This window comes from Tamandua tetradactyla, chromosome 11 (genome assembly GCF_023851605.1).
Source record: "Tamandua tetradactyla isolate mTamTet1 chromosome 11, mTamTet1.pri, whole genome shotgun sequence".
Taxonomy (NCBI): domain Eukaryota; kingdom Metazoa; phylum Chordata; class Mammalia; order Pilosa; family Myrmecophagidae; genus Tamandua; species Tamandua tetradactyla.
In genome coordinates, this window is record NC_135337.1 from 50,020,454 (window position 1) to 50,032,857 (window position 12,404).

Sequence of the window (12,404 nt, forward strand, 5' to 3'; positions counted from 1 at the left end):
CTCAGGTTTTGAACTTCTCAAAGCTTTTTTCCAAATCTGGAAAATAGGGCTAATCCCACTGGGTAATTTGTTGGTATGACCAAAATGAGATAATGTTTTGAAAGCATATTGCTCTACAAAGACTAGCTTCAACACTTTGGGTTCTCTTCCTAGGAAAAGGCATTCCAATTCTCTAATCAGCAATTTTATTCATGAACTAAATCTGCAATAGTCCTGCTATAATTAAACAGCTTTGCATATTTTATTTAGGAATAATCAGACTCTTAGTTTTATGGAAGTTCTCAAGAAAAGATAACGAGGTCTTATTTTTTCGGTTTTGGTTTTTCTATATCCTTCCTTGGAGAAATCGAAAAATCTGTCAGCCAAAGCTTTAAATAATGTTTAAAATCCCCCAATTTCTGCGTTCAGAGCTCAATAATATGTAAAGCAATGAAAAAAAAAAAGCTGGGTAATAGTAAAGCAATGAAAAAAAAAAAGCTAGGTAATAATAGTCTTTTAGAAAGATTTAAAATTCCACAGCTGCAGCTTTTGTCAAGGGCCTAGCTTTATATATGTATATATATATATATATTTATTGACAAAACATAAAAACATACTAACACGAACATTCTTAACATATGAACATTTCATTCTTGATATATAATCAATGACTCACAATAATCATCACACACTTGTATATTCATCACCACAATCATTTTCAAGGATGTATTTTAATTCAATTTTAAGTGACATTTAAATGACAGTCTTGCTTGGATAAATATTTACAATACCAACATGTATCTATTGACTAGCCCATATTGAGAACCTGCAATACTAGCACACATATCTTTGAATGAAAGTTCTGGTAAGTTTTTTGTTTTGTTTTGTTTTTTGTTCTATGAAAGCAACATGGACGCCTCCTCCATATTTACAAACCTATTTGCAAACATATTAACTATCCTCCATATTTACAAGCTATTTACAAGCATATTAAGTATCCCCCAAAACAGCTGCTCTATTCTCCTCTACCCGTGATCTGGCTGGCACCCAAGATAAAATAGTTTTAACCCAATATGTCTGAAGTCCATCTGAAGTCCATCCAAATATACAACAACGACACAACTGGTAGGAAGTTTTCTCGGTGAGACATCGAGCCAGTTAAGCAAAAGTAAATTAGTGGTTGAGAGACCCTCTCTCAATGCAGAGACTGGTTCATTTCGGGGAAGGTAGGATTCCCGGGGAAAGTATCTTAAGGGTTCCGGGGTCAGAGAAAGAAAAGGAATATTCTGTAAGAAGGACGTTGTCTTTGTAAGTCTCAGCTGCCGGAAGGACTCGGGAAAGTGGAAATCTGAGCTGCGTCTTGTGTCTGGGTGAGAGGAACGAGCGGGGCGCAAGGAAGATGGGGGTCCAGGAGTGGAAGATGAGGGTCCAGAAGTGGGGTAAGGGACCCCAGGCAGGCTTCCCCCGGCCTCCCCGCGGCTTCCTACACTTCCCGACCGCATTCAGACCTAGGTCCACCTCCCCGCAACATCCATTCCCCAGCCCCACCGCAGTCCACCTGTCGCTCTCACCCCGCAGCTTCGCCTCAACATTGCTGCCATGTCGGCTTCAGATCCAGATACTCAGACGCCACCCAACCAGGCAGAGCCGAGGTACTATCTCTGCCTGGGAACGCAGAGAAGCTAAAGCCATCTGGAGCCGCCCCGGGGGAGGGACCTAAGCGAGACGCTAGGGCGTGGGGCCAGGGCGCCACGTGAGAGCGCGAGGGCCTGCGCGCCAGAAGCAGGGGGCGGGGTGAGGCCCCGGGGACGGCGGGGGCGGGGACGGTGGGGGCGGCCTCGCCAAACCCACCTCTGTGACCCTCGCCTGCGCCTTCCGCGCGATCTTGGTGGGAGGGGTGGGGGGATGTCTAACCGCCCGCCAGAGGCCTGACCACCCCGAGGGGCGGTCTCCGAAGAGGCTTCGCTACCCTCCGGTCCTTTGAGTCCTCTGTCCTTCTTTGGGAGAAACTGAGGCTGAGGGCCGTGCGGAAAGTGAACCGGAGGGTGGAGTCGCGGAGAAGCTGCGGGGGGTGGGACGGGACGTGGGTAGTTGAGAGGGAGAGGGGGAGGGGGAGGGGAGGGGAGGGCGGTGTCCGCGCTGGACTGGACTGAATCCGGGTGAGAGGGCGCGGGGGGGAGTCTCTGGCGCGGGCTGCTGAGCTCGGCGGGAAGGGCACGGCCGGAGGACCTTGATCCAGAGAAAGTCTCCAACGCAAGGCTTCCTTGAGGATTCAGAGGAGATTTTCTCCTGAAACGCGGACCGTGGAGTTGCAGGATGTTCTGCACTTTGGAAAATTTATACCAACAGGGGAATTTACTTACGTAAACTCGGCCTTTCTGAGTATTTTAACGGCAATTTGTGAAGAGAGAGAGAGAGAGTGTGTGTGTGTGTGTGTGTATGTGTGTAGGTGGCGCGCGCGTCCTTGGGAACTGTGTGTGTGTGTGTGTGTGTGTGTGTGTGTGTGTGTGTGTGTGTGTGTGGAGGTGGCGCGCGCGTCCTTGGGAACAACCTACCTAAAACCCCCAGCTGAGCAACTGAACGTCCACAGTAACTGTCTGCCTGAAAAGTTCTACTTACATTCACCTTCTGTTCAAGTTACTCCTGAATTTTCAGTTGGTTGTTGTTGCAAAGCTAGGAATTTGTTTTTCTAAAGCAGTTCAAGTTTGAATACCACTTTGTGAAAGCGAATAAAAACCCCAGTGCAAGCCAGAATCCTAACTGTTTCGCATATCTCCGAAGATTTCATTTCCATTGCGGTCGTCCTAGCTCAGGCTCTCATCACCTGGCTTGTTACTAACTTGCCTAAGGTTCTCTGTGAAAGGTTTTAAGATAGGAGGTATTTGAGAGAAAGGAAAGTAGAGGAAAGGATTGTAAATGAGTGTGCTTTAGGGGCTGCGCTCCAGGCAGAGCTCATCTAACCCAAGAGGGAGTGGCTCTGGCTTTGACGAGTGCAGTTTTTAAGGGCAGGGGTTAGATGATGACATGAAAGGGGCGGCACATTAAATAAAGGATTATTATGCTAGTGGATTGAGCAGCAGGTGGTTAGATGTCCGTGAATAGATGTTTGCGCAAAGACCTTGATTGTAATGGTTCACCTCCCGTTCAGGAGTGACTTCATGATTCCAGCTGTAGAGCCCTCCCTTATTCCCCCGACCTAACACTCTGTTGCCTAGTAAAGGCCACTCAAAATCTGATTCTAATGTAGTTGATCAATTTTTATACCCTGTCATTTTACTCACTCCATCAGAGCCCTCCCTGTGTCTTCTGGGAATTGATCCAGACCGGATCAATGGATCCAGATCCATTGTATATAAACACCACAGTTCTCCCTTCCATTCCTCAATCCTTGTACTCTTAGGCCACCTCCACCCATTTCAAATGGGGAACATTGCCACTATGCTGGTTTGAACGGATGTATGGACCCTGGAAAAGCATGCTTTAATCAAAATTCTATTTGGTAATGGTAGAATAATCCCTGTTCAATACCGAATGTTTAAATCTGTAATTAGATCATCTCCCTGGAGATGTATCCCAATCAAGAGTGGTTGTTAAACTGGATTAGGGGAGATATGTCTCCAACCATTTGGGTGGGTCTTGATTAGTTTACTGGAGTTTTATAAAAAAAGGAAACATTTTGGAGAATGAGAGATTCGGAGAGAACAGAGAATGCTGCAGCATTATGAAGCAGAGTCCACGAGCCAGAGACCTTTGGAGATGAAGAAGGAAAATGCCTCCTGGGGAGCTTCATGAAACTAGAAGCCAGGAGAGAAAGCTAGTAGATGACGCTGTGTTTGCCATGTGCCCTTCCATCTGAGAGAGAAGCCCTGACTGTGTTCGCCATGTGCCTTCTCACTTGAGACAGAAACCCTGAACTTCATCAGCCTTCTTAAACCAAGGTATCTTTCCCTGGATGGATGCCTTTGATTGGACATTTCTATAGACTTATTTTAATTGGGATATTTTCTCGGCTTTAGAACTATAAACTAGCAACTTATTAGATTCCCCTTTTGAAAAACCATTCTGTTTCTGGTATATTGCTTTCTGGCAGCTCGCAAACTAGAACAGCCACCATAAACACTAGCATGCAAATGTCCATTCCTGTCCCCACTTTCAGTTCCTCCAGGTATATACCCAGCCATGGGTTTGCAAGGTCATGAGGCAACCAGGTGGAACATTTTGATTAAGTTGTCTCCATGGAGATGTGATACACCCAGTTGTGGGTGTAACCTTTCGATTGGATGGAGATGTTGTAACTGAGAAATCAGGATTTAAGGGATAATTTTGATTATGGGACCATCATATAGATATTTGTTTTTGCTTTCTAGTGCATTGGAATAGACAGAGGGAAATTTGTGAAATTTGTAGTCCAGCTGCCTTGATATTCCTTTTTGCTTTCTGGTAACATTGGAGTAGACCGAGGGAAATTCCTGAAATCTCTAAATTGTAATCCTGCTGCCTTGCTCTCTGATAATGATTGTATAGCCTTTATCGTCTGCCCCTGTGTTTAGTTTGCTAACTATCGGAATGCAACACACCAGAGATGGATTGGCTTTTAATAAAAGGGTATTTATCCAGTTAAAAGTATATAGTTTTTCAGAAGAAAGGCAGCTAACTTTCAACTGAGGTTCTTTCTTACACAGGAAGGCACAGGGTGATCTCTGCTGGCCTTCTTTCCAGGCCTCTGGGTTCCAACAACTTTCCCCAGGGTGATTCCTTTCTGCATCTCCAGAGGCCTGGGCTAAATTGTGAATGCTGAGATGAGGTATACTGAGCTGCTTGGGCTGTGCTACGTTGAGCCCTCTCATTTGAGCACCAGCCAACTAAATCAAACATCGTTCATTGCAGCAGGCACACCTGTTAGTGCACTGCAGATGTAATCAGTAACAGATGAGGTTCACATGCCATTGGCTTATGTCCACAGTAATAGAACTAGACACCTTCACCCAGCCAAGCCTGACACCTGAACCTAATCACCACACCCTGTGATTGTAAAAACCCTGTGACTAGCCTTCATTTGTATCCAGTTACCCAGTTTTTCAACTTTAGAGTCTTGTAATCACTAAATATAGCCCCTAATGTTTGTTAATGAAGGGTCTTGGGTGTGCTCAGAACTAACGCACCTCAAGTCTTAAGTTATCTTAATTGCCAAGACTGGATGTAACTAAAGTGGGCTTGCCTTGCATGTGCGGTAGCTCAGACTTTAACCTACAAGTCATCTCTACCTCATTTCACCATTTTCATATGCACGTTCTATACCTAAGCATGTAACCAATCTGCATGCTCAGTAATTAGATCACCTCTAATTACATCATCTGGGGCCACTGTGCTCATTATCTTAAACTCTGCCCATCTTTTCTCTAATAAAACTATCCAAATTACTGCAGTTCAGGGAGACAGATTTTAGGCCGCTAGGCCATCTGCTTCCTACTATGCACCTAGTAACAAACTCTTTCTCTCTTTGTAACCCCAGTATCTCAGGAATTAGTAATTGAGCACATCAGGCAAAAGAATCCACGGCCTTTGTCCAGTAACAATGTGACTCTGTGCATTGAAGGTGGGTCTTGATTAGTTTACTGGAATCCTTATAAGAATTAGCACAGGAAAATATTTATAGAAAGCTTAGACACAGATATTTGGAGATCAAGATAGAAGTGGCCCAAGTGCTAAGCAAGCATTCACAGAAAGAGCCAGAACCCAAAGAAAAAAATCTCTGGCCCAAGTATGCTAAACTGAGAGATGAAACCCAGATTTTTGCCCTGGAGCAGCTAAGTGAGAACTACAGATGCTTAGAGAGGAAGCCACGGGAATCAGAAGTGGAAGAAATGGAACCAAGAACAAGGACCAGGAGACAATAGCCACATGCCATCCTATGTGACAGATATTGGCCTTTCTTTGGAGAAAATGTATTTTTACCTGGATACCTTAGTTTGGACTTTTTAAGGCCTCAGAACTGTAAATTTGTAACCTAATAAATCCCTTTATAAAAACCAATGCATTTCTGTATATTGCATCACAGCAGCATTAACAAACTAAAATACCCCAGGTTTTAGTTTGACAAGCTGTTCAAAGCAGATACCATGAAAATGGTTGGCTTTAACAATGGGAATTTATTAGCTTACAAACTTACAGTTTTGAGACTAAGGAAAATGTTCAAGTCAAGGTGACACAATGCATTGCTTTATTCCTGAAGACTGGCTGCCAGTGATCCTGAGCTTCTCTGTCACATCTTGAGGTACATGGCACGTCTGCTGTCCTCTCCCTTCTCTTCCCTGTTTCCTTGCTTTCAGTTTCTGGCTTCCTTGGCCTGCTTTCTCTTTGTCTGAATTTCATTCTTTTATAAAGGACTCCAGTAAGAAGATTAAGACCCACACTGAATGAGGTGGGTTACACCTTAACTGAAGTAACCTCATTAAAACACCTGAACTGAAGTAATGCAATGGGTTCATACCCACAGGAACAGATTAGCTTTAAGAATATGATTTTCCGGGGTACATAGTTTCAAACCACTACATCTTTTGTATGTAGTTTATTTTGAGGTAGGATCACGATCAGTGATTACCCACTGCAGTTGTCTTTAAGTTTCTTTCATCTCTTTTAATCCAAAATGACCCATTCTCTTTAAGGAAAAAAATACTGATTTTTTAAAAGAGATCAAACCATTTGTCTTGAAGAATTCTCTGATTCTGGGTTGTCTGTGGTGATATTTAATTTATGCCACTTTATATTGTATTTCTTAAAAATTGCAAATTACTAATCATCAAGCAATCTGTATTTGAGATACAATATTTATCAAGGACACTTCATACGTCATTCTATGTACTTCGTATTCTTTCATATTAGGAGGTGCATAATGTCAGATTTATCCCACTAGTACTGCCAATAAGTTTAATTGCTTGATTAAAGTGGTGACTAGCAGTTCTATCTATAGTAAAAGTATATTTTTCCCTTTGAAATTAAAAAAGCAATAGACTTTCATTTGGCATTATGCCAAAGAATCTTTCGCCTAATCTTTGTCCAGTGGTAGTCATGGAATAATTTCCCCATAAATACTTTTTTTACTAATTGGGCACTGTTTCACAAAACTTTAACTGTATTTTTTGGTGATAAACATCTCTCCAATGTCCCTTCCTCCCCTGCCATTTCAGTCCCATATAAATGAGTGCCATCCTTTACATTAGAAGTTCTTAACCTGGGATCCCTGAATAAATTTAAGGTGGATTTGAGAATCCTCTTGAGCTAAATGTAAAATGTTATATCTATGCATCCATTCCCGAGGAAAAGACTCACACAGATTTGAAGGTAGAGTATGTGAGTTCATTTGTTGGTAGTTTGGAAGATGTGGTAGAATAGTCAAGGTTTTCTTTTGATTGTTTCTATTTCTCATTGAAATAGAAAACAAAGTTATCAGCAGAGAGTGAGGAAATGTAAGAAATTTGAGGAAAAGAGGAGGGAGTATAAAATTTTACTGTCTAGGAATAGATAATTTTCTCTTTCCTCAAACTTTTGGGAAGTGAAGATGTGAAGGGGTGAGGAACACTTCCAAGGTGGTATACTTAAGGCACTGACATGCCCTAATGAGTTTGAAAAATTATTGAAATGAATATTGAAGGAAATGTTGGTATAGAGGTGAAGTTATGGTAAAGACAAAGTCTATGGAATGGAAATGAGTAGTTGAAGTAGAGTGAAGAACAAGTCAAAGAACTCAGATTTTGGAAGGGTATAGATATTGAAATTATCAAGAATTATGGTATTTAAAATTACTATGAGCCAAGTCCAAAATCTTGATAACATCCTTAATTTTTTCTCAGATAAATAGGAAATAATTATTATAGAATTGTAATCTGATATTTTTGGTACAAAACAATAACATTAACCATTTTGGTACCAGATTTTTTCTTTCCCATTACTTTTTCTAACAGTATTCCTGTGCTCTCCTGTTTAGCAACCATAATAGAGCTAGACATATTATGTTAGGAAAATTGAGACCTGAAATAATTTTGATTAAGAAATCATTTTTCATAATTTGATGAGAGATGAAAAAAGAAGTTTATGATTATATGTCTGGCAAGCCTCTGGATGTTGGTTAATTAAGGCTTTTCAGCATTGGCAATGAAAAACCAGTTTACCATTTGGTGTCACTTCTGTTTCTAGAACAAAGGTCATGCTTAAAAGTTATTGATCCTACTTAAGGATTAGATATAGTTATTGCATTAGATTGCAGGAACTGTCATTTACGGTGAAGTTTTTCTCTCTTAAAGACCTCTTTTTTTTTTAACCTGTAAAAGATTACTCTATAGGCATGCATATAAATATATCAAGAAAATGAACTCTAGGCATTTAAAGTCAGAAGATATATTCTTATATCATATGTTAATTTACATCTAATGGGTGAACTATGGATGATATCGTTTAAATTTTATGACCAATTTTTCTTTGTCTTTCAGGCCTTTGGAAAATGGGATTATCAGCATCTCTAATTGGATGCTAAGGGTATGTGAAAAGGCTGTTTAAATTTTCTGACCAATTAAGGTATTTGTTTCACTCTATTAGCATGACTATTTTTCTAATTTAGTAAGTATGGAATAGTGAAAAGGATTTAATTTGTCTCTTTTTTTGTTTCTTACAATGCAAAACTATTTGTATTTGTTCTTTGGTCTTCATAGGACATGTGAAATAATTCTATTTAATTTAAAATCATGACTGATTGGATTCTGTAGTTAAAAATATGTTTGGGGGTAAACAAACATTCTGTTCCTCCCAGACTGTTCCAAACAAAGCAGATAACAATCTCCTCAGTTTCTTGCCCATCCAACAAATTCTGCAGGTCTTGTTTTAACCCTTTGGCTCCTACAGGTTTCATTCAGTTAAAGGAGTTTTGGTATTTCCTTGTCTCATACCAACTCCTCCTGTCCTGAGATTAGGCAAGTGAATTAAAAGATTAAAAAAAAAAAATCCCTTCCATTCTCAGAACTTTGTATAATGCTATACAAAACGATCATCATTTAGGATTGACCTTTTTCACCAGTCTTAAATTTTCAAACTTGTACTACTTCAGAATCTTCCTATTTAATAGCTTGATGATCGTTGTTCACGAATGAATATAGACTTTGCTCTGTTATAGATATTTGAACTGGGTGGGGAGGGAGCAGGGAACATAGTTGGCTAAGCAGTCACAGCTCATGAAAGACCTCCTTAAGAGTGGGAATTAATCCTTTTTTATTGAATTAATTTTGAAAGATATCCCAGATACTTTTTTTCATCTTTCTGTTAATTGATTGAAGCTTTACAATAGCACAAGTCTAAATCAGAGAATAACTAGAAAAGGCTACATAAGTGGTAATAGATTATTTCTCACAGCACTGAATAAAGATGGCAAGTGATTATCCTGAGGCAGCATTTATCAATCTATTACCACTTATGTAGCCTTTTCTAGTTATTCTCTGATTTAGACTTGTGCTATTGTAAAGCTTCAATCAATTAACAGAAAGATGAAAAAAAAGTATCTGGGATATCTTTCAAAATTAATTCAATAAAAAAGGATTAACTCCCACTCTTAAGGAGAGCCATAAAAACCAAACTGGCACAGCAGTTTGAATTTATTATTTCCTACTAATGAAGCAGAACAGCAGGAGACTTAGCTCACCTTTTAATTGAGAGTGTGAAGACAGAAAGTAAACATACTGACTTTAGTAGCAAGAGTGCTGCTTCTGAAGAAATTAATGTTAAAGGAAATGTCATGACAGACAAGTTGACTTTTATCCCATTTGTTGTCAATGTATGTGTACATGTGTCATAATCCACAAGGAGTGTTTATCGGCAAAAATATAGCTCATGAGAATTTGAAAAATATTTATACTCTGAGATTAAATAAAATCTTAATAAGAGGGCTGCGTAGTGTCTGGTGGTACCTGCTCCTGAAGGGCCCTATGCTGGCTTCAGAGGGGTGTTGCTTATCTAGGTGGTTATGTACTGCAGAGCTCATTGGAAGACAGGCCACAGCCAGAGAACTCAAAGAAAAGCTTCCATTAACTTCAGATTATCCTAGGGTTCTTGTTCTTGGAAATCTGCAGCCTCCATCTGAAGTATTAGTCCATGTCTTCTAAATAAACAGAGACCTTTTCTTCTTGGTTAAGCTTTTCCTCTTTTGATTTTATCACTATCACTTTATGAGCTCTGTCAAACCACTGTTTTCTCCGGAAACACTGGAAGAGGACCACCACAATTATTATTATAATGCCAGAGCCAGGAAGTGGATCTCAGAGAAGGGTATGGTGTGCATGACACTGAGCCGGAGCTCCCTTATCAGCCCAGCAGCATCAGGTGTGTTCTTCACATGGCACGTGTATGCCCCATTGCTATCGAACTGCAGCTTCCACACGATTGGGGACGTTGTAGCATTCAGGGTTCCGGTCCCAGACCACTAGGCCTTTGGACCTACCACTCATGGGCTTGAAGGGCTCCATGTGGTAGTGGTATACAAAGTGCTCAGGCCCCCCATCTTGAGGAAGGAACTTCCATGTCACTGTTAGAGGGTCACCCACAGGGGCAATGCTGGAGAAAGTGCATTTTAACAGAATGTCTGTACTGTTAACAGCCTGCAGCACTTGGGAAGTATAAATCTCCACAGCTGGTATTAGGTCAGAATGCTGTGAGCTGGATGCTGAGGAGAAATGGCCCAGCCTGCGTAAGGGTCTTGCCATGAGGGAAGGACACCCAGCCCTGGCCCCCAAGACCAGACCAGGCAGACCGAGGGCTCCTGACCTCTGCCAAGGCCACTCCACAGGGAGCATGCACTGCCTTTTTCCCAGAGAGAGGAGGTGGTCGCATCCCCTCACCTGTAGGAATCTGAGTGAATGCCCTCCCTGGTGACTCTTCCCTGTTGTGGCCGTGCACTCTGCTGGAATGAAAGGTGGGGCCTCAGCTCCCAACTCCCTCCTTTTCTTCTGGCTGCCCTCTACACCACCCATACAGCTGCATAAAAGCCCCGAACTCTGCAGTGCCCTCAATTTTCCGTTCTTATAATTGTCTTTTGATATTAGCGCAAACAATAGTTTCCAAATGCCTCTGGCAGGTTTGGATAGCCTCAAATGAAACTCAAATCCATTTGTCTACAAATTTCATTATACATAGTATATATTAGTTGGTCCTCGTGAGTTGTGGTCCCTTTGGAACCACAGGTTGATTTTTTTGTTGTTGTTCTTTTTTTACAGGTTGACTTTTTTTTAACTTTTACAGGCTCAGAAATTTGAAATTATCAGTTTTCCCAAATGAGATCAGAATATAGGGATGGGTTAAACTCTGATTCTAAATATGGACCATGGTTGGCAGAGGAATTAAGATTCACCAAAGCTAAGTAGAGCACAAACTACACTAGAGGAGGAGAACTATACCTGGAAAGATTATAAAAGAAACTGAGAATACATCAGACCGATCAGCAATAGTAATAGAATTTTAATTTAGGCCAGAAATCAGAATAGCACAGTCATATAAGGTGATGGGCAATAAGAGATCCATACAGAGGCTGTATATAGGTCACCTGGTTCATCTCCTAATTTCAGGATGAAATTAGTCTACTAACAATGTCTACCACTGACTGCTTCACTCACACCTTCTTATGTGGGAACCTGCCCTGCTTATAGTTTGTGCTCTCATTGCAGTTATATTGTAACTACATGTGGCCTTGCTGCTTCTTGCCCACAGCTGTTCAGACCAAGGAATGGCAGTCTGACCTAAGAAAAATCAGTCCATGAACTGATCAGCAGTTTATCAATGGCCTGGTGTGAAAAAGTGAGTTTAGTCAATCAGGTTGCCTGTTTTCACATTTTAAATCAAAGAAACAGAAAAAGAGGTGTTGGTGGTTGATAACTGAAAGCCCACCATTTAGAGAGCTCATAATGGTCATGTGCATGATAATGTTATAGGGGAACAGAAACTATGAGCACTGGAAGTCAATGGGAGGAAAGAGGACAACAGAGGAATGCCAGGAGAAGAGAAAAGAGAAAACATCTTCAAACAAAGATGATTTGTGGGGAGGATATGGTTAAAAAATTTGTAAGCTTGCTCTGTGTTTGTATGTCCTCAAGCAGTGGAAAACCACTGCACTTGTCTGCTCGTTTGTCTGTTCGTAGACTTGATGCTGAAACCGGCTCAAGATGTTTATCTGCTTTGCTTATGTGTTCCATTTGCACATTTGTCTGTTTTGCATATCTGTTCCATTTGCATTATCTGTCTGCTTTGTTTATCTGTGGTATTTGCTTATCTGGATCTCCTACACTTGGGAAAATTCCTGCTTTGTTCTTTGTGTGTGTGTGTGTCTGTATACATATATAATATATATAATATATACAGATATGTTTATGTGCATGCATATAAAAATGAGGCCC

General features: G+C 41.0%; 1 protein-coding gene, 1 long non-coding RNA gene and 1 pseudogene across 2 annotated transcripts in view; 1 reads left to right on the plus strand and 2 right to left on the minus strand.

Moving 5' to 3' along the window:
* ACADM (acyl-CoA dehydrogenase medium chain) overlaps positions 1-1,736 on the minus strand; it is a 73,559-nt gene extending 71,823 nt beyond the window's left edge. Inside the window, exon 1 of the mRNA XM_077120590.1 lies at positions 1,551-1,736. Coding sequence (XP_076976705.1) covers positions 1,551-1,580 — 30 coding nt within the window. The 5' untranslated portion in view covers positions 1,581-1,736. The remainder of the gene's footprint in view (positions 1-1,550) is intronic.
* Positions 1,321-12,404, plus strand: part of LOC143650147 (uncharacterized) — a 143,602-nt gene continuing 132,518 nt past the window's right edge. The window contains exons 1-2 of the long non-coding RNA XR_013159398.1: positions 1,321-1,349; positions 8,466-8,511. This is a non-coding gene — a long non-coding RNA (uncharacterized LOC143650147). The remainder of the gene's footprint in view (positions 1,350-8,465; positions 8,512-12,404) is intronic.
* Positions 10,107-10,848, minus strand: LOC143650943 (myelin protein zero-like protein 2 pseudogene; annotated as a pseudogene).